This window comes from Echinops telfairi, unplaced genomic scaffold (genome assembly GCF_000313985.2).
Source record: "Echinops telfairi isolate 266 unplaced genomic scaffold, ASM31398v2 ScPeMD7_3;HRSCAF=10, whole genome shotgun sequence".
Taxonomy (NCBI): domain Eukaryota; kingdom Metazoa; phylum Chordata; class Mammalia; order Afrosoricida; family Tenrecidae; genus Echinops; species Echinops telfairi.
The window spans coordinates 33,151,807-33,172,906 of record NW_022103899.1 but is presented as its reverse complement, the minus strand read 5'-3'; the positions used below and the strand labels follow the sequence as shown (position 1 = coordinate 33,172,906).

At 43.6% G+C, this 21,100-nt stretch overlaps 1 protein-coding gene across 1 annotated transcript in view; it reads right to left on the bottom strand.

Annotated features, from left to right (window-relative positions):
* CPO (carboxypeptidase O) overlaps positions 1 to 21,100 on the bottom strand; it is a 41,809-nt gene that overhangs the window by 6,182 nt on the left and 14,527 nt on the right. Inside the window, exons 2-6 of the mRNA XM_045297426.1 lie at positions 19,183 to 19,282; positions 16,883 to 16,984; positions 13,438 to 13,542; positions 8,239 to 8,349; positions 5,713 to 5,803 (exon numbers count right to left, since the gene is read on the bottom strand). Of these exons, the coding sequence (XP_045153361.1) occupies positions 5,713 to 5,803; positions 8,239 to 8,349; positions 13,438 to 13,542; positions 16,883 to 16,984; positions 19,183 to 19,282 (509 nt within the window). The remainder of the gene's footprint in view (positions 1 to 5,712; positions 5,804 to 8,238; positions 8,350 to 13,437; positions 13,543 to 16,882; positions 16,985 to 19,182; positions 19,283 to 21,100) is intronic.

Sequence of the window (21,100 nt, the reverse complement as noted above, 5' to 3'; positions counted from 1 at the left end):
GTAACATCCTTAGGACCCTTTATATGTGACATATGACAAAAACACTGATTAAATGGAATGCGTATTTTCCAGCTTTCTACCTCTTTTCTACTCATACTGAGAATTGTGTCTTTGATCATTCAGCGTTTCTCTCGGTTCCTGAAAGGAGATTCTGGGTCTGTACCTGGGATTGAGTTGTGCAGATTTTAGAAAATGAGTAGGAAGTGCTAGAGAATTGCAGAGAGTAAAGCTTTCATTTACAGTGGAAAGAAGTACAAGAGAGGTTTATAGACAGAAGAGCAATTGTAAGAGGGAGAGGAGAGTCAGAGGGATATCTGAGATAGAAATTGCAGTAAAAAATTGAAAACGAGAGAAAGGAATTAGTGTAGTTGCTGTGAGGGAGTGAAATTAAAAGCAAGAGGCTGGGGAAACTGAGGCTGTGACTTGTCAATGACATCCTTGGTTGAACGTTCTGTGAGAGCCTTGTGGTAGTTTCATAATCTGGTGTCAATTTGGGACTTAAGAGGATTAAAAGTGAAGGGGTGGAGTCTACTCTGTCAATCAGATCATAGCAATGAGGCCTCTGGGTGGGCATGGCGTTCTCCTGAGGATTCTGGGAATGCCTGTATTTCCTCCTTGGAAGCAGGAGACACACCCTCTCTGCTCATTCCCTGGGAGATGCTCTACTGACAAGACACATGGAACTACGCTAGCACTCTGAACTGGAGAAGCCACGTGGAAACCCCTGCCAGCACTGAGATGCTTACAGTGCCACTGGATCCACAAGACTTCCCACCCACTGGCCTGCGATCTTCTTGCATTCAGCATCATTGCATGTGTTTTGCAAGTCTGAAGAGGACATTATAGATTGGTATCAGACATGTGGGCTAATATCAGATTTATGTACTTGATCTGGACTGGGCTGGGATGTTTTCTTAATATTCTCAATATTCAATTGCTCTTATATATAAAACCTCTTTCTCATACACATATGAGTGGCTCTATGAATTTGTTTCTCTAGTCTACCCAGACTAACAGTCTGTAGTAGGAATCAGAATTGCTTTTAATGATTTTAAATTCCCAAATATTCCTGTGTTTCTGTGGATGAAACTTGATGCTCACTGGACCACATGAGGCCTGGACTTTTATTTGGGTTACATTATCAGTTTTCATCTGAATGATACCTTACATTCACCCACTCCACCCTACCCTTTTCTTTCCTGCAGTTACTTGTAGCGAACTAATTATTTTTCTCACAACAATTTCTAACTACTCTGTTTTCATCCCTTCCCTCAAATCCTAGCTATGAGCGCTGACAATCAGATGCCCAATTTTCTCCTTCTTTGACAAAAGAAGCTTTAGATGTTTGTCGCTCTGTTTTTTTATGAGTCCACTAACAAGTATTGTGAGGCAACAGATGGGCACGGGAACCGTGACACTGAAGGAGGCGTTGACATTGCGCTCTTTGGTCTACAGAACTGGTCTTTGCTGAGGCGATGAAACACGACAACCCCAGACGCAGGGTCAAGGGGCTTCTGATGACATCTCTCTCTGCTGCCCACATTGTACCGCGAGGCCACTTAGAGGAAACTTCTGTTGCTATTCTTCTCTGACGGAATACTTTCTAGTCAAAAATCACAAAATCACTTCGCCAATGGTATAATGACTTGCCTTGCAGAAGACCTTTATCAAGTTAAGATTTAATAGTTACTTAAACCCTAGGATTTCCTCTAACTTCTCTTCACAGGCAGACATACAAAAAGAATGACTGAAGAAAGCCCTGGTGTGTGTGTAAGGTGGGACCGGGAGGGTGCTGGGGTATAAGGTGGGGCAGGGAGGGTGCTGGGGTATGAGGTGGGTGCTGGGGTGGGGTGGGAAGAGACCAAAGGGAAAGAATAAAAGCACCTATACCATTCGTTTTCGTAGAATTACGCAATTATCCAGAGCCCTTTGGATGGGGTCTCTATTAGTTACATTTCCTCTACCTAGTGATTGCCAAGTTTTCCATTTGAAATTAGTAGTTACCGTGATTTCTGAAAAGGTTCGGTTTTGTGGACATACAGAACTTAATTAGTAGTCTTTGGTGAGTGGAAAATAATACTAGAAATGGGAAGCTCTCTGGAACGATCGCCGTGATATGGTGCTTTCCTGCACTCAATCAAAGCTTACCACTCAGGACCTTAACCATCACAGATAGCCAGCCTCCTGATGCTGGTACATGGTGGCAAAAATCTCACACTGCATTTTTACTGGAAAGTCATGGGCATGAAGGTTGATGCTCACTCTTCAGCGCACGAGAGAACAAGAGGTGAGTATGGAAGCATCAATTTACCAATTCCTACAGAGTGTACACAGGGGTTGCTAGGAATCTTGCTGACATTGCCTTCCAGGAGAAGCGATGCCGTTGCCCCAAGAGTCTACTGCTTTCTTGCCTCCACTCACCTGTGGACACAGTGCTTCTCTAGTCCCTCCAAAAGACAGCCAATCACCAGCATAAAACTCTGGACTTAAAAAAGAAAACTTGCAGAATGGCCATGTCACGTGTCTTTCCTTAAGTCAAAAAATGAATCAAGTGCCCAAAAGAATCTGCGAGAGTACCACTTCTTTTGAATGCTGGACAGGGTAGAACCGTCCCTGTGAGTTTCTGAGACCGTAACTCTTAAGGGGAGTAGAAAGCCCTGTCTTTCTCCCACGAAGCAGCTGGTGAGTTCAAACTGCAGACCTTGCAGTTAGCAGCCCAATGCTGTAACCACGCCACCAGGGCTCCTCCTAAGGATACCAGATGCTGTATCCTTATGAGATATGAGGTACTATGAGATAAGAGGTACTAGAACAATTGAGATAAGAGGTACTAGAACAATTCTAAACGGATCATCTCTCCGATTTGTGTCCCTGGTCTTTTGGAGTTACACAAGGTCCAACAGCCCAGCCCTTCTCTGCCTGCCAACGTTCAGGTAAATAAGCACAGCTCTGGGGACGGGCTGGGGGAGAGGTAGTACAGTGTCCCGGCTGCCACTTTCCTTTCGGAGGATTCTGAGGCCCACACTGTGGGAAGAGACTAGAGGAAAATAAAGCATTGTGTTTAGCAAAGATGAGAGTCGATACGACTTAGCCCTGTTACTTCAGATATGGCATCTTCCACGAACAGCTGGCAAGTTCTTTAAAGCACAGTTCAAAAGCTGTAATTGCTGAACAGCGCTTCGAGAGAGTTTACAGAAATGATAGAGCTTTCCAGCAGATTATTAACATAATCATCTCATTTATATTATAGTCGAATGCCGAAGATGTCTCCCCACTTGACACTTTACGAAACAGGTAGTTAATTACTGTAGGTAGCGCAGCATTTAACCCGAAGCCTTCCCAGCAGGCATCTGCCATGATGCAGAAAGCTCGAGAAAGAAGATAAGGAGCAGCCGCGGGAATAAGCGAGGCACGTGGGGAGTGGGGCAGTGGTACCGAAACCCAAGCCGGGGGAAATGAAATCAGAACCAGGCCAGGGTGAGATTTTCCTAGCGGCCGTGGGACTGTGCTCTTACCAGTTCTTCGTAGTTACTGGATTTATTCCCGGTGTAGCCATACGGAGTGAGAATGAGCTGCCCGAACGAGTGGATGGTGAGGAAGCACACGATGTGCTCCTTCTGGCTCTCTATGAAGCTGGAAACCGCTCTTGTCTCGGGTTCAGACGCAGGTCCTGTCCCACAGAATGTTAAGTCCTGGCAGTTTTTGGAGGCACCAATACCTGGAATGGACAGGAAACCAGAAGGTGGGCAGCGCGAGCTGAGCTGGCACGCGCTGAGGGCAAGGCGTCGATGCCTGGCGTTTCTGCAGAGGGAGGCTGGACGCGCCTCTTCTTGTCCGGGTCAGTCCTGGCTCACTGACGACGGTCATTCCAAGAGGGGATCGTGGAGGCATGGAAAGGCAGGTGGACGGATGGTTGGATTTCGAAACACACCCATGCTTCCATGGCCCAGGCAGGAGGGTGCCTGATGAAATGGCCGGGCTCATTTTCTTTTTCTGGTTTCAGAGTGGGGAAAAGCTGCGCTCTGGAGTTTGGATTTGTTTGTGTATTTATAGTTCATTGTGATGTAATATAAGGAGCCCTGTGTGTCGAGCGGGTTATGCATTGGTTAACCACAGGGTCCGTAGTTGAAACCCACCAGCTTCGTTGGGGGCGACAAACGAGGCTGCCTGCTCCCATGAAGGCTGACAGTCTTAGAAACCCCGGGGAGGCATCTGTCCCACGAGGCCACTATGGATCTGCAATGGCCGTGGGTGGATTGAGGGCATATTCTATAACGGAATTTTTCCATGGTCACGTCTTGTTTTTTGTTTAATTCTGTATTGTGGTGACGTATGGAGAGGAGAACACCGGCCGCTTGCGTCATTCGCCCATGTAAAATTCCAGGGCATGAATGATGTTCACCGTGTGGTAGAACGATTTTCGATTTCTAGTTCTGAAACATTTTAATCCAAGCAGAAACACAATATCTTCCCAGCAATAACTTCTCCTCGCTCCTTCTCCTGCATCCCCCCAAAACCAAACACACTGCTATCCAGTCAATCTGACTCATAGCAGCCCAGCTGGTGACCCCCCACTCCACCAGGGCTCCTTCCCACAGCACCTAGCAAGCACGATCCCATTTTGTCCTGTAACACTGGCCTACCCCCCATCTTTTGTATGTGTCAGCTTACAGTGGCTACCCAGCTTGGGTTCGACTTATGTAACCTAGAATGATGTTTTCAAGACCCATGCTTGTTGTGATCTCATTTCTCTATATAGCTAGATATGGGTGCTTCATAGACACCAGATTTCGTTTATCAATTTAGTTCAGCCATCTTTTACTTTACATCTTCCAAGCCTGCGGTGAGTCCTGAAACAAATGATTGGGATCCAGTGCTCGAGGTTCTAGATCAGAATGTCACATGGTCATAATGACTGAATCCTAAGCTCCCCCCCCCCACTCTGGGCCCCTTGACGGTCTTTACTGGCTTGAATCTGAATTGAACTATTTTGCAAGAACATAAATGAACTGTCATATGCATGGACACTAATATGACTCCTCAGTGGGTAGGCACCGTGCTCACCCTGTCCTCCTGGATCTCATTTCACCCCCACAACGACCCATCCCTGAGCTGGTGTGACCTGGCCCACGTTTTGAAGAAGAGAAAGTCAAGTAGATTGCTGAAGCAGTCTTTCCAAGGCTACACCATTGCTTTGTTGGATTTTAAACCTTGCTGTCTGGTTTTTAATTAGGCTGTTCTTGCCCATTCACTTCTTCTACTTGCTCCCAATTCCTTGGGCTTGGCGAGATTCTGGAGCATAAAATTCCTTATGGGAAGTATGGAAAATGTTTGGCTTGTTTACTGATTGTCCCTTCTTGCAAAATGATTTGCAAGGGTAACTGATTTTTCTTTTTTCTGTGACAATTCACATGTTTAGGAGCAAAGTGATGGATTTCACGTGATGGATAGTTACATTGGCCTAAGTTTACTTCAACCTGTGCATCCATCCTTGCTGAGGACGGACCGTCCTTACACCGGAGCACTGCTGGGCCCACAGCACAGATACAGTCACCATTGCAGGGAAGCAAGGCTGGTCAGGAGGGCTACAAGATTGTACGGAAGATTTCCCCCCAAAATAAAGATATTTCCGGTAATTTACCTCTTTCCTTCCTTCCCTGCTTTATTTCATTTTCTAAACAGGTTAGTTTCATTTACTAAACATGTACTTACTACACCAAGATGCATCGAAATTCCGATTGAGATCTGTCCCAAAGCAGGTGCCATTATTATGGGGTGACCGGGATTTCCTCCAAAGACGGTCCTGTAACCGAGCAACACAGGGATGGAGGCATTCTAAGTTCTCATCAATCACAGCGCTCTTGATGGTGGGCGATTCTCATTCAAGAAAAAGTTTTCTTAACATTGTCTGGCTGGAAGAACTTGCCTTTAACGTGATTAAGTTTGTGCATGTAAATTTTAACCTGGCAGATGGGCTGGCAATCCCTAATAACAGGAACATCTGTACAGCCCAAAGTGTACCCCGTGCATGTAAAATCAAGCCAGAAGGAGTCAGTTAGCCTTTTCTTCACACGCAGATTAGCACTGCCTGTGGACATGTTCTGCTTCATCAGGGAATGCTGCAGAGAGGACGTTTTTTAGATCCAAGTGATCCAGGATGAAAGAAATAGCTTGGCAGATGGAAAAAGTGTTCCAGGTGGACCAGATATGGTCTCTGCACATTTCTGGAAGCAGTAGAATGATGAATGGAGATGAGGCTAGAGACAAGGGTTATCTGACAAGCATGGAAGAAGAAGGGACAGATTTCAAACAAGAGACCAGCGAGGCTGTTTCCTAGATGGGGCTTTCTGGGAATGGTGGGGATAAGGAGGACTTACGATGTCTTAGGACACAGGGACTCTTATTTGTCCCTTATTTGACTCGAGAAAAGATGTTAAAAAGCATACCAGCACATCAAAGAATTATCATTAATTACAATTTATGATCAGAGGAGGGATTGTATCAGAATTTAAATTCTGATAACCCTCATTTGCAAAAGGGTATGGATGTCAGTGGCAGCTGCCATTTGCAAATCCATTTGTAGTGAGTGCTCCCATTGATTAAGCCTCCATTGAATGCTCCCTGATCATTAACCAAGGATGTAGATAGTCATTCCCTCCGGGAGAATGCCCTCAGGAGAGTAGATTGCCTCTAACATTCTCTGGCCAGCCCAGTGATGGTCAGTCTCTATGTTAGGGGGTCATCTAGATATATCCTTGATGGTCTAGATGTGTCCTTGATGGAGGTCACTGTACTGAGGAACAGGGGATGGCATGGTCATGAGTCATGTCCTATCAGTTTGGTCCTGTCTTGGTCTGAAGGCCCCGAACCAATCTTGTCCCAATTAAGGTCCCGTCCCCGCTTTTGTAGTCCCACCTACTACTGTGGTTTACTGATCTGTTACTAATCTTGCTTCTGTGACAGTGTTCTCACAGAGACAACCCCCCCCCCTTATCTTGACTCTCAATTATGAATTACTAAACAGGACGCCATTTCAAGCTCGTGTTAATTACCTCCCTTATCTGGATGATGGGTCTGTTGTCCTTGTCTCTTTTAAGACTTAATAAAAGTTCTCTTTAAATAAAAACAAAAGAGAAAGTTTTCCACTGAATTAAGATACTTTTATGATATCTTCCCTGCATGAATGATCACATTAAAAAGTGAACATCACTTATTTTTTCTCCCACTTTTAGAACTGATTTTAAGTGGACACAGATTAATATATGGATTTTATATCAATATATTCTTGATAGAGTTAGAGACAGTCCACACATTTAAAGAGATAGAGGACTAAAAAAAAATCAAGTCTACTTAGAAAACTGGGACTATGCTTAGCAAAATGAAATTTTAAAGTGTGCTGGATTTCAACTCTAAATAGGCCCATAAAAAAGCACTCCTCATAGGGTAGACTCTAACTCATGGAGACCCACGTGTGTCAGTCAGAGTAAACTGTGGGCCCCTGGGTTTTCAACGGCTGAGAAAGTAGTTTGCCAGGCCCTTCTTCCGAGGTACTTCTGGGTAGACTTGAACCTGCAACCTTTTAGTTAGCTGTCTAATGCACTAATCATTTGTACCTCCCAGGGATTCCTTAAGAGGCCTTACAAGTTATTATCAAGTCAATTCCAACTCATGGCGACCGCCTCAATCCTAAACTTTATTTGGCCTTGCAGACCTGGTTGGACTAGATGATGCACAGCGGTACAGACGGGAATTGGGAACGCAGGGAATCTAGGACAGAGGAACCTCTCAGGACCAGGGGTGACAGTGGCGATACCAGAAGGGAAAGGGGATGTAGTAGGGGGGAATGGATCACAGGGAGCTACGTGTGGCCTCCTCTCTGGGGGACGGGCAGCGGAGGGGTGGGTGAAGGGAGACGCCGGACAGTGTAATATAAGATACAATAATAATTTATAAATTATTAGGGGTGCATAGGGGAGAGGGGAGGAGGAAGGGAAGGGGAGGGGGGAAAAACGGAAAATTAGAGGCTAGCGAATTTTGGGAATGATGAGGGCAACAAATGTATAGATGTGCTTTACACAATTGATCTATGTATTGTGATGAATTGTATGAGCCCCAATTAAAAAAAAAAAAAAGAGATCATTAAGTTGATATTCATACCAAATGGGATTTTTTTTTTCTTTATAGAAGTATAAACATTAATTCATGAACTCATCCCACTATCAAATTCTGGGTACTCACAGTGGTCCACGTGTAGATGTAGCCGTCTACGTTAAGAACTGGGAGCACGTAGAGATCCAGATTCCTAAGGAGTCTGCTAATCCTTGAGTTGTCTTTGTAGTTTTGTAAAATCTGGAAACGTAAGAGATAAACAAATTAGGAATGACCTTGAGAGAACTTTTTCTCAATTTCCTAACAATTTCAACTGAATTATAAGACGTAACTATATGTTCAAGTCCTAAACCCTAACTCTACCTCAGTCGCCTCATTCTTTATGGTTGTTGTCCTGTGCCTTCCAGTGGTCCCAACTCTCGCAGCAACCCTGTATAAGAGAGTACAACTGTCCCATAGGGATTTTTTAGGCTGGAAGCATTTGGGGAACAGATTGCCAAGTATCATCTCTCACAGAACTGCTGGGTGAATTAGAATTGCCAGCATTTATAGGTAAGCCTTAGCCATTGTGCGCGAGTGCTCTTTATCCTTTATGGTTGTTGTTGATAGGTGTTGTCTAGTCAGTTCCCACTAAGAGTGACTTCCTAAGCAACAGAATGAAACAATTCCCAGTCCTGCACCATCTTCACAATCGCTGCTGTGGTTGAGCCATTGCTGCATCCATCGTGCCAATCCATCTCTCTGAGAACTTTTACTCTTTTTCAATGGCGGTCTAGCCAAGCATGCTGTCCTTCTCCAAGGACTGGGCCCTGCAGATAACTTGTCCAAAGAACATAAGATGAAGTCTCACCATCCTTGCTTCTAAGGAGAATTCTGGCTGGCTGTTTTCCAAGACAGATTTGTTGGTTATTCTAGCAGACTCTAGCCTGCAATTACTTTTCATGTATTTCGTTATCTGACATTTTGCACTTTCAGCAACAGTGGGGGGGAAATCTATTATCTGTATTGTGCATTAACAGCCTACTGTCTGGCAGTAACAAATATTGAGGTATAAGGCTAAAATAAAATTGACCGTGATGGTTAATGTTATATGTGAACTTGGCTCCACTTGTATTCTCAGTGGCTTTGCAGGTATGTAATGATGTAGCCATTCTCCCTTTTGTGATCTCATGTGGTCATCCTCTATTTTAGGAGAATGTTGATATTTGGATAGGGACCTGGTATTTGAAACCAAACTGTGTGAAGTGAGGAGTACGTGTGTTCCATACTCTTCTTTAACACCATAATCCAAATGAATCAATTCTTCTTTGGTTATTTTATTCATGGTCCAGCTTGTGCATTCATAAGGGGCAATGGAATAGTCCGTGGCTTGAGTCAGGTACCTTTGAGTCCTCAAAGTCATCGCTTTGCTTTTTGACACCTTAAGGAGGATTTGGCAGCAGATTCACTCAATGCAGTACATCATTTGATGGCTTGCCTGCTGCTTTCAGGAGGTTGATTGTGGATCCGAATAAAACTAAACACGTGACAACTTTAATCTTGATGTTTATCATGATGTTTATTGGTCCAGTTGTGAAGAATTCTGGTTCATTTTTACCTGGAGATGCATTCCATAATGAATGTCGACTTTGACCTGCATTGGTAAGCCCTGGAGATCCTCTTTACTTTCAGCAAGGTGGGGTCATCGATGTAGCACCGGTTGTTAATGGGGCTTCCTCTAATTCAGACGCCACATTCTTCTTTGTATAGTCCAGCTTGTTGAATTATTTGCTCAGTGTACAGGTTGAATAAGTACCGTAGAAGGATACAATCCTGGTATACACCTTTCTTGATTTTAAACCACTCAGTAACCTCTTGTTCTATTCAAATCACTGCCTATTGTTCTGTGTACGGTTCCTGCATGGGCATAACGCATTGTTCTGGACTTTCCTTTCTTAGCATAATTTGTTATGACTCACAAGTCAAATGCCTTTGCATTGTCAGTAAAACATAGGTAATAATCCTGTAGGGCAGTTCCACTTTTCCCCCAAAGAATCCATCTGCATCAGAATTAACTTGATGGCAAGGAGTTTGGTTTAAATTTAAACGTTTTTCTGGTATTCTTCGATTTTAGCGTGGATGCATCTGGCATCAGCAGTTACACCCATTGTTCCACATACTCTTCTGAATTTGAATGTCTGGCAGTTGATGTTGTACAAACCCCACCGGAGCCCTTCTCCTCTAGCAGTTGGACTTGACTTGATGGTAATGAGTTCTGAGCTTGGGTTGGATCGCCTTTCTTTGGAAGAAGCATGAATATAGATCTCTCCTCATTGGTTAAGCTCTATATTTCTTGTCACAGGTGATTGCTGCAAACCATGCACGTTAACGTGCATAATTTGTTAAAACAACTCAACTGGTATTCTGTCAATACCTGGATCCTTTTTTTTTTTTTTAACCAATACCTTTACTTCAGCTTGAACTTCCTTCTTTAATATCACTGGTTCTTGATAATATGCTACCTTCTGAAATGGTTGAATGTTGACCAAATTTTTTTTGACAATGCCTGTGTATTCTTTCCATCTTGTCTATGCTTCCTGAGTTAATATTTTGCCCATGTTGTTGTTATTGTTCGGTGGCGTTGCGTCATTTCCAACTCATGGCACCCTTCTGCACAGAAGAACAAAACACTCCCGGGTCTGCGCCATAGTCACAATTGTTGCTGTGCTCCATTGCACTGCTGCGGTCACTGAGTTAACCCGTGTCATTGAAGGTCTTCCCTCTCCTTCACTGGCCGTTCCCTTTACCAGGCATGATTCTCTTTCCAGGGACTGATCTCTGCTGATAACATGTCCAAAAGCATGTGAGCCGAAGTCTTGCCATCCTTGCTTCTAAGGAGCCTTCTGCTGCCCTTCCTCCAACACAGATTTGTTTGTTATCCTACTGCCTACGGAACTGTCAGTATTCCTCCTCAACACCGTCCTGCAAATGCAGCGCTTCTTCAGCCTTCCTGTTCAAAGTCCAGCTTTCGTACGCGTACGAGGCAATTGAAAATATCATAGTTGGGTCAGGTGCACCTTTGTCCTCAAAATCACCTCTTTGCTCTTTAATACTTTAAAGAAGCCTTGGGAAGCAGATTTTCTCAATGCAATAAGTCACTTGATTCCTTGACGGCTGCTTTCATGAGCACTGATTGTGGAGCATCCGAGTACAGTGATTTTCTTAACAACTTTAATCTCCTCTCCATTTATCATCTATTGTCTGTTGGTCCACTTGTGAGGATTTTTGTTTTCTTTATATTGAGTTGAAATCTATACGGAAGGCGGAAACTTTGAATTTTCCCCATAAAATTCTGTAGTAATGCAATATGAGGCTTGAAGCTTGTCTTTGGTTCCTTGACAAGTGCCAAGCATGTTCTTCTTTCTCGCCTTCCTAATTCCATGTCTTTGCACACGTCATTATAAAGCTTTGCTGTTTTCTCAAGCTCTCGATTGAAATCTTTTGTTGTTATTTTACTTCCTCATATTTTCTGCTGCTTTAGCTGCTCTACGTTCAAGAGCAAGCGTTTCAGAGTGTCTTCTGACACCCATCTCGATCTTTTCTGTCTTCTTAAATGACCTTTTTGCTTTCTTCACTTAGCATCACATTGGCATCATCCCACAATCACCTGCTGTTTGATCATCGGTGTTCAATGCATCAAATCCATTTCTTGACATATCCCCTAAATTCAAATGGGATACACTCAAGGTTGTATCCCTGCTCTCATGGATTCACTTTTATGTTTCTTCAGTTTCAACTTGAACTTGCATGTGAGCAATTGATGGCTTATACTACAGGTGATCGCTGGTCATGCTGTGCAAGACTAGCACCTAGTTGTCGAAAATACCTTTTCCCAAATACAAAAATCACTTCTGAAGTCTGATCTTTTGTCCATTTGGAAGGTGAAAGTGGCGGGGAGAGCCTTCAAAAGCTCCTGGGAGTGTCTGTGCCTTCAGTACGTTGTACCTGTCGCAACACAAATGTTCAAAAATGAATCTGTTTTTATGATTGTATACTCATTGCTGATTTCAAATGCTGCTAATTGTAGAGCTAATTTCTTTATATTCAAAATATTATTCTTGTGTGCAACACTCCTTACCTGGAGAATCTATCTCATACCCTTAAATGCAGTTTCCATTTTACTAACTTTTATGACTTCAACGAGAAGGACCTTGCCGGTAAGCATGCTGTTCACTCGCCACAGCATTACAATAGTCACTTTTGATTCTCTAATAACTAATGGCATTCTGATTTTTTTTAAAAAGAAAATACTTTTTCCCAACAATGTAAATGTTGTTTATACACATGGGCCTTGCCAGGTGGAATACAAAGAGCACAAATCAACTACGTACATCTGTATAAAGAGGCTGTGGAGCAGCTTGATACCATCAGTCTTCTTTTTGATAGTAGTTCTCAAATTTTCACCCACATCAGTCACCCAGAGGACATTTGGAAACACTAAGTGCTGCCTCGTTGCCCTATTCAAAATATTCATGGCATTGAGTCAATTCTGACTCATAGCGACCCTATAGGACAGAGTGGAACTGCCCCTGTGAGTTTCTGAGAATGTAACTCTTTGTGGGAGTAAAAAGTCTCCTATTTCTTCCATGGAGATGGCTGATGGTTTTGAACTGCTGATCTTATGGTCAGCAGCCCCAATGCATAACCACCACACCCTCGGGGCCCCTACCTTACTTTCGAATGGATAAGACTTGTGCTACAGTGCACGAAGCTGCATGTGTCAGCAGTTCCCAGCTGACGGAAGTTGCTACTCCTGGAACCACACTTTGAGAGTAACTCTTTTTGGGTTTCTTTATGTTTGAGTTGAAGAGAATGAAAAGAGAAAGTAGCTGTTACTTTTGAAGACTTCGTATTTCAGGCAAGGAACGGACATAGGCTTTCTGTAAAAATCCAAGATGCTAGCTCTTTTCATATGCTAAATTAACCTAAGTAGTAGTCGGTTCATACGCCTTTTATAGATGAACACCCACCATACCTAGTGTTAGAAATTTAATCTAAGAACATTACAAAGAGGCAAAGAGCTAATCTCCGACTCCCAAGGTGTATTTTCGTCTATGCGTAGGTACGTTTAGCCTCCAATACAATGATTTTTGGTGCACCCGAAGGAGACCAGCACACCTCACCTAGATTCCTGTGAAGCTGCTCCTTTGTTCCCTGTCATTTCTCTGGACGAGGCAGCTCATGGCAGAGCCGCGTGGCCAATCAGGAAAGAAGCCCACTTTTTAGGTAGCCCCGAGTGGCAAGAGTCTGAGAGGCAGTTACCATCATGACCAAGTGGCCGACACTTACTTCTTTCACAAACCACTGGCAAAAAGCTGGCGCGATCCACTCCCTGGCGTGGATGCCACAGTCCATCCAGATCATCTTCTTGGGGTTACTCGATGGCTGGCTGATCTGGAAGGAACATCGGTGCTCTATTACCAGGCCTCATGATCAGAAACCACAGAGCCCAGTGCAGAGGAACAGCTTTCCACTCCTGTGCCAGTCCCAGTTGGCACGCAGTTCCGGATGATGCCCGGTGACCCCAAGTGGGATGGAGTTGGGCTTTTAGGCCTGTGCTCTTTCAGAGGCATGTGAGATTGTCAGGCCTGTCTTTTGTAAGCCCCGCTGGGTGGAGCTCGATTGTCCACCTCTCAGTTAGTCGTGGTGGGCTGAATGGTTGGTGTCCCCCAGCAACTTCCTGTTTCCTCCAGAAAGCCCCTTCTCTGCTCTTGACTGGCAAGCAGGGGCAAGGGCACAGACTGAGATGCCGCCAACATGACTCTTCCTTCTACAGCTCACGTTCTCCTACCGTCGTAGCTTCAGCAGCTATTCTCGACAACGTGCCAACTGCCCATCACACTCCCACCCCAAAGCCTGTTTTTTTCCCCTTCCATCCTAAATTAGCCCCTAATGATAAACAAAGGCATAAACCCCCTAGCCACCAGCTAAGAAGCTAATTCTATGCAGGGCTTATTGAACCTTAACCCATGGCTGCATTCAGAGATAGCGGCTTCACTACAATTGATGCCACCCAGTGAGGTACCTCTGGGTGTCCCTGCTGCCCCCCATGAGGGTCATACCAGACCATGCAGAATCCTTAGTGCTGTTTATTACTGATTTCAGCCAAATAATACCCACTGCCATTGCTGTCAGGTTGATTCTGACTCATTGCCACCCGATGCAAGGTTCCCCAAATTACAGATCTTTATGGGAGCAGACAAGACAGCTTCATCTTCCTCCTACAGGGCAGCTGGTGGCTTTGAACTGCCAACCTTGAGGTCTAATGCTTCATGTTTACCTGACATTGTCACCAGGGCTAATCCTGAAAAGTACATGATACTCATAGTTAGAAAATGCTTAAGTGTGTTATTGCTTAGATTATGAAAATTAGCAACAGCATTTTTGGTGAAATCTTTCTACATTGAGTTACAATATTGTTAGTTACAGCATTATTAGTAAATGAGCAGGAATCTTTAAAACTTTATTTTCTTTTTTCTTGATTACTATGCCATTCTCAAAAAGTTGTTGAGCTAGGTCCACAAACACTAATTCTTTCAATATGGCAGCAAAAACACCAGTACTGATGGCAGCTCTGACTTGAGCACTTCAGAAGGTTCAGAAGGTGAATACACACGGAGTTGCAGCCTTGTAGGCATATTGAAATGTATAATCGTGGACAAGAAACTTGTGTTTGTCATTGTTACTAAGTACAGGGTTTTCAAACTAAAAATCAGAATCTTCTGCTGAGGCATTGCACACACATTTTATAGACGGCCAATTTTGGGTGCCACCCCTCTGAGAGTGTCTCTTGGAATGGTCTGAACCTTTCCCACCCCACCTCATGATGACACTGCTCAGAGAGGCACAGTACACAGGAGGTAACAGGCAAGATTCAAAGGTAGTTCAAGGAATTTAAATCGTTGTACACATTTCCTGGAACTGTAAAGGTACACAATACACTCTCTGCTGCCATTCTCTTAAACCACCTTCCCTATAGAGACACCTCCCTAGCAGCCAATCCAACCACCTGCCCTCTTTCACATTTGATATTAGTCATGTCCATTGAGATCAGCCCCATTCCAGCACAAATAGCAATAATCCTGTTTGTCAGAGGGGTGGAGTCGATAGGAGAGCATCTTTGATGGAGATGAGACTTGGACCCCTCCCAGGTTTGCCGTAGTCCTGACTCTTTGGGATTTGTACAGGACCTCGTCCAGTGCGGCTCTCTGAGAACTGGCCGGGATGAGAGCTCTCTCCCTCTACCTGTGAACCTTACACATTGTCATAAACACTGGGTGGGTCCATCCTACCAAGGGAACTTTCTCCTTTTAGCCCCACCTATTTTCAAAGCTGTCAGCATAATTCCTAACTCATGCTTATTCTTTTTATGAGTATGTGGATATTAATCTTATATTTATCTTTATTGCTTCCTTATTGTACTTTCAGTTTATTCTTAGCAAGATATTTAGATGTCTTTGGTTGAATCAGTGCAGAGTTTGACAGTTTATCAAAAAGGAGGTAGACATGTGCTTGTGCTTAATATATCAATTGATTGCTCCATCCCTAAGTAAATTCTATTTCAGAGACAATAGTGTGTATGTATTTGTATATAACTCTGAACGTTAGCGGCTGTGCTTTGTAAATTCACATGTCTATAGTAAATTGTGAGAGGGCAATTTATGTAAGTAATTCTACTTAATGCCAAACTTCTTTGAGGGTTTTTTTATTTAGGCTCGGTGAGTCTTGAGCTGGCGGAGAACACAGGCCTTCACAGAGCACAGCTGGACTCTGGCAACCACTAGAATGTCTACATTCCTGTCCAGGCACCAGCCTCAATCCTGCTGGGGACCAGACCGGCACGGCACGAGACAGACATGAGCGCCCTTTCGTCTCACCTTTCTGTTTTAAAATTCTAGCCCCAAGGCCCCATCCATCTATCTCTACTTCTTCTTACCCTGGTTCCACTCAGACGATTAAGCCCTCAAGTCTGAACAGACCTTGAATCATAAAATTTTAACATTTGGCATGGAAATTACCTGAATGACCTCTCTTAACCTTTTCCAGTCTTTTGACTCGAGTTCTGTTGTGGCTTGAACTGTGACCTCTCCCCAAAACAGGTTGAAACCCTACCTTCCAGGCTCTGTGAATTAACCTTATTTGGAAACAGGGTGTTTGAAGATGTTATTGGTTCAGATAACATGAGGTCATTCGGGGAGATGGGTCCTAATCCAATATCAGTAATTTCCTTAAAAAAGAGAAGCGACACAGAGATAGACAGAAAAACGTCCATCTAGGACAGAAGCAAAGATTGTAGCAGTAAGCAGAAGCAACCTGGGGGCTACCACGAACTGGGGAAGCCAACGCAGGATCTTCCTCAGAGGCCTTCAGAAATGATGAGGGCAACTCATGTACAAATGCGCTTGGCACAGAGGATGTAGAGCTGTACCAGCCCACAATGAAATGATAAAAGTAAATAAATTGAATTTTTTAAAAGAAGAAAATGGAGAAAAAGTAAAAAGATTTGTTAAAAAATTTAAGAGCCTTCAGAATGAGTATGGCTCTGCTGACATGCTGAATTGGCGTTCCGAGACTCCAAAACGGTGAGAGCACCCGTTTTTGATGTTTTCAGCCATCCAGGTTGTGGTATTTCACCATGGTAGTCGTCAGAACTTAATACACATCCCCAAACAGTAAATGAATATCCTTGGATTGGAAGGAAAGACCCAGCCAGTCAAATAATCTTTTCACTCACCTTCAAATAATACATAGGCCGGGCCTCATAGGTCATTCCTAGGAAATGCTGTGTCACCACGTCCTTGTACTTCTCACTTATTTGGCTCATCCACTGATAGATCTGAAAAAAGCCGAGGAAAACGGGATCAATAAGATCATAAAATATTGAACTCGGAATTCTGGATTACACGATCTGTGTGGTAAACAAAAGAGAAAACTAAACCAGTGGATTATTATCTTCACCCGTTTTCTTTAAAGATATACTTTGCTTTCAAGCTTCAGGAAAGCCCATTGACCTCTAAATGCGAGAGTTATCAAGAATCAAACAATTGTAATATTCTGCAGAAAACACTTTAGAAACATTGTCCAACAGCACACCCTTCTAAAAGGCCATCAGATTTCACTTCTGTTGGGCCCCCGATCATGCTGGACACTTCAAGTCAGTGTCTTCTACACTCTGAATGGGTCCCCACAGCATGCTTTGTTAAGACAGTCCAAGGTTCCAAGATCAGAGAATAGGGGCTGTGTCCTTCCTAGATCATGCCAGCAGAGACGTCTGACCGAAGCTCAGATTCATCCTTTTAACCTATGGAATAGACCCGAAGAGACGCTGTTGAACTCCAAGTCTGGACCTGGCTGGAAATGAAGGCTCTTACGCCACAGTCTATCAATGAATAGAGCTCGAGGGGTTTGTGGTAAGGGGAGAGATTACAAATGAGAGTACAAATCAAATGAGAGAATTCACAACCATTCGAAAAATTAAGACAGAGTCATCAGCCTGTCACAGGATAGCTCCCACCTTCAATTTCATAGTTGCAGTCTCTGAATGACACTGAGTATGATAAATAATAAAAATTAATGGGGAATAATAATTTACCATTTCAAAAGTGTTGCCTCTTGCTTGACATTCATCTTAGCATGGGATAACTATATGCGAGATACATTATCATAACAATAGTACTATTGAGTGGGAGTATTTTCACGTTAGCTCTATCAACTGACAAGAATCATAGCTCATCACATGGGCATCATGGGTGTTTCTGTGATGGAACTGGGTCACAGGTAGGTGCCTTAGTCTTGGGAAAGTTACAAGTACCAAGTGACAGCAGTAGCAGCTTCATTACTTCATCAGTAACAGTTGATGCTTTGTGCATTCATTTCATTAACTTCTCATAACAATTCTGCAACATTGGTATGGCTATCTCTAGTTCACAGGTGAGAAAACTGGGGGGCAAAAAGGTGAAGTGTCTTGGTCACCGTCACAGAGCAAGCAATTGGCCATGCCCGGTGTGATCCCATCTTTGATACAAGAGCCTCGCTTTCCTGCAGGCTGTCCTGGACTTTGTCCAAAATCATGGACTCTGTAGTTTTTGGGGTCATGGTTGCAAAAGAAAGTTGAATGTTTTTCTTATACTCTTTGAAAAGAAGTCTGGCAGTATGTTACTGTATTCCCTAATGCTGAGAGTACAAACTGGTAAAGTCTGTTTGGAAGACAACTTGATAGTTTATAATGACAAAATTTAAATATGAATATCTCTTAACCCAGAAATTTTATTTTTGGAACTGTATACATCAAAATATTTGTATAAGAATATCAAGATCTATACATGTGGACACATACATATGCATAACTTACTCACTGTTATTGAGTCCCTTCTAATTCATATCTTTAAAAATCACCAAATTTTACAGCGGCACAAATTTTTCTTTGAAAAAAAACAACAGTTTTCCCCATTTAAGAATGGTTGTGTATGTCCCATTCACTCTACAAGAAATATTTCATTTTCAGCTCAATATGATTCATTCAGAAGGCTTCTCTACCTCATGTCTTATACCTGTATACACAGCAACTCTGCCTTGTTCAAACCTTCTAAGAACTTATAAACAAGATTAAAGATGAATTCTCTTCCTGGTTATGGTAGCAAAACTGGCTCAAGGGGTGTTCCCCCCCCCTTTTATTGCAGTTATTTCAAACCACTAGGTTCTATAGCTTCAAAGATGGTTAAGAGTGTGTAGAGATATTTGGGAGTCCCTCAAACTCAGTGCACAGGCTAAGCCTCTCTAGCTCATGGCAGTGTAATGGTTTTGAGTTGGACTGTCAACTGCAAGGCCAGAAGTTCGAAACCACCAGCCACTCGGAGGGAGAAAGATGAGGTTTTCTACTCTCAGAAAGAATTACAGTCTTAAAAGCCCACAGGAGCAGCTCTACCCTGTTCTATAGGGTTACTATACACCAGAATCAACTTAATGGCAGTGAGTTTGATTGTGGTTTCTAGTCCGTGAGCTATAGAGTAGATTGTGATAGCCCTTGATGCTTACCTCCCCAATGGGGTGGTATTGGTTGTAGTTATAGGTCTCCAGGCTGCTTGGAGAATTCCCCATCTTGTCCACATCCTCTTGGCTATGCTTAGGTAGGGTCCTGCAAAGATGAGAAAGTGAGACTGAAGCAACGAAGAACTCAGGAATTGGGAGGGTTGACAGGTTGCTGGAAAAAGTGGTGGGAAACAATGTGCGTAGGATTTGTAGGGCCCAAGCCGGCATCAGAAGTCTTGACTCCTCCACTTACTAATCATAAGACTGTGGATAAAAACACTGAGCCACGCTGCAATGCAGTTTCATCATTCAGGTACAGCTAATCATTCCAGCCTCACTAGGCTAGGATAACGCAACAAGATGTTGTAGATAAAAATATCTCAAAATCTGGAATAGAAATAATAGTGAAGCTGTAATACACTGGAACTTATTATGAGTCAAGCATTGTCTAAGCAAATCTCAGTTGCTTCTTTTCAGAGCTAGAGATTGGAACTCTTTTCACTTCCAGGTCAGAGATGAAGAAGCTGATACAAAGTGTGAGTGGGTTGTAAAGGGTGGTTTTGAGTTGCAGTCGCCTCAACAGCAACAGGTAATGGGTAGTCTGACGGAGAGGAGTTCTGGTGGTACAATGCTTAAGCACACAGCTGCTAACTGAAAAGCTGGTGGTTCAAACCCACCCATCCACCGAGTGGTTCTACAGCTCAAAGACCTGATTATCTGCTCCTATAAAAATTGTAGCTCAGAAAACCCCACGAGGTAGTTCTACCCTGTCCCATGGATTAACTAGGAGTCAAAACATGCTCAACAGCATCTATCTAACAACAGCAGCATTCTGATTAATGACCTTGCCCTTTTAACCAGGACGCTGCATGTAACAGCAAGAACTAATCTGTATGCAAACGTTTATCTTCCAACAAACAGTTTAATAAAAACTACTCAGTATTTCTCCTACGGATGCCACATGCTGTTCTAGGACTTCACACAATGTACTCATGTACATGAAATCATTTTGGTCTCAGGACAACCCTGTGAAGGGTTTTTATGTGTTTAAAAATGATGAAACTGAGTTCCAGAGAGATTAAGTAACTTGCAAAGAGAGGTACAACTAGTGGGCCACCCCATCGTTCCCTCTAGTACGCTCATCTCCCAACCATTGGGACAGAGGAGGCTTTCTTGAAGCAAGGAATGGTTTATTGCCATTGTGAGAGCTCCCAGACCCACTGCCACTGAGTCACTTCCGACGCCTGGCAAGCCTAGATAGGGTTTCTGAGACTAAAGACTTCATCTTTCTCCAGAAAAACCCATCTTATAGTTGGCAGCTCAACACCTACCTCTCCGTGCCACCTGGGCAGCTCAGCATACCAGGGCATGGTACCTGATCATTCATTTACCCAAGAAATATCGACTGAGATTATGTGAAAGGCAGTAATATTGTCTAAGTGCTCTGAGAGCTTTGAAGCCTCTAGGGTACAGTAGTGGTTACACACTGGGCTGCTAACGTCTAGGTCAGCAGTTCAAAGCTATCAGGCAGACGAGGCTTTCTACTCCTGTAAAGCATTACAGTGCTACAAAGCCCACATGGGAGAAGCACACCAGCCTGAGCGATCAGGAGGTGTCAAAGGGATCAGGTATCAGGCATCATCAGAACAAAAAAATCTTACCATGGTGAATGAGGTGGGACAGTGCGGAGTGGAGACCCAAAGCCCATTTGTAGGCCACTGGAGATTCCCTTGCAGATGGGTCTCGGGGAGGAGATGAGCCAGTCAGGGTGCGATGTAGCAATGATGAAAAATAAAACTTTTCTCTAGTTCCTAAATGCTTCCTCCCTTCCTTCCCCCCACTGTCATGATCTGAACTCTTCCTTGCAAGTCTGGCTAGACCAGAGGATGTACACTGGTACAGATAGGAACTGGAAACACAGGAA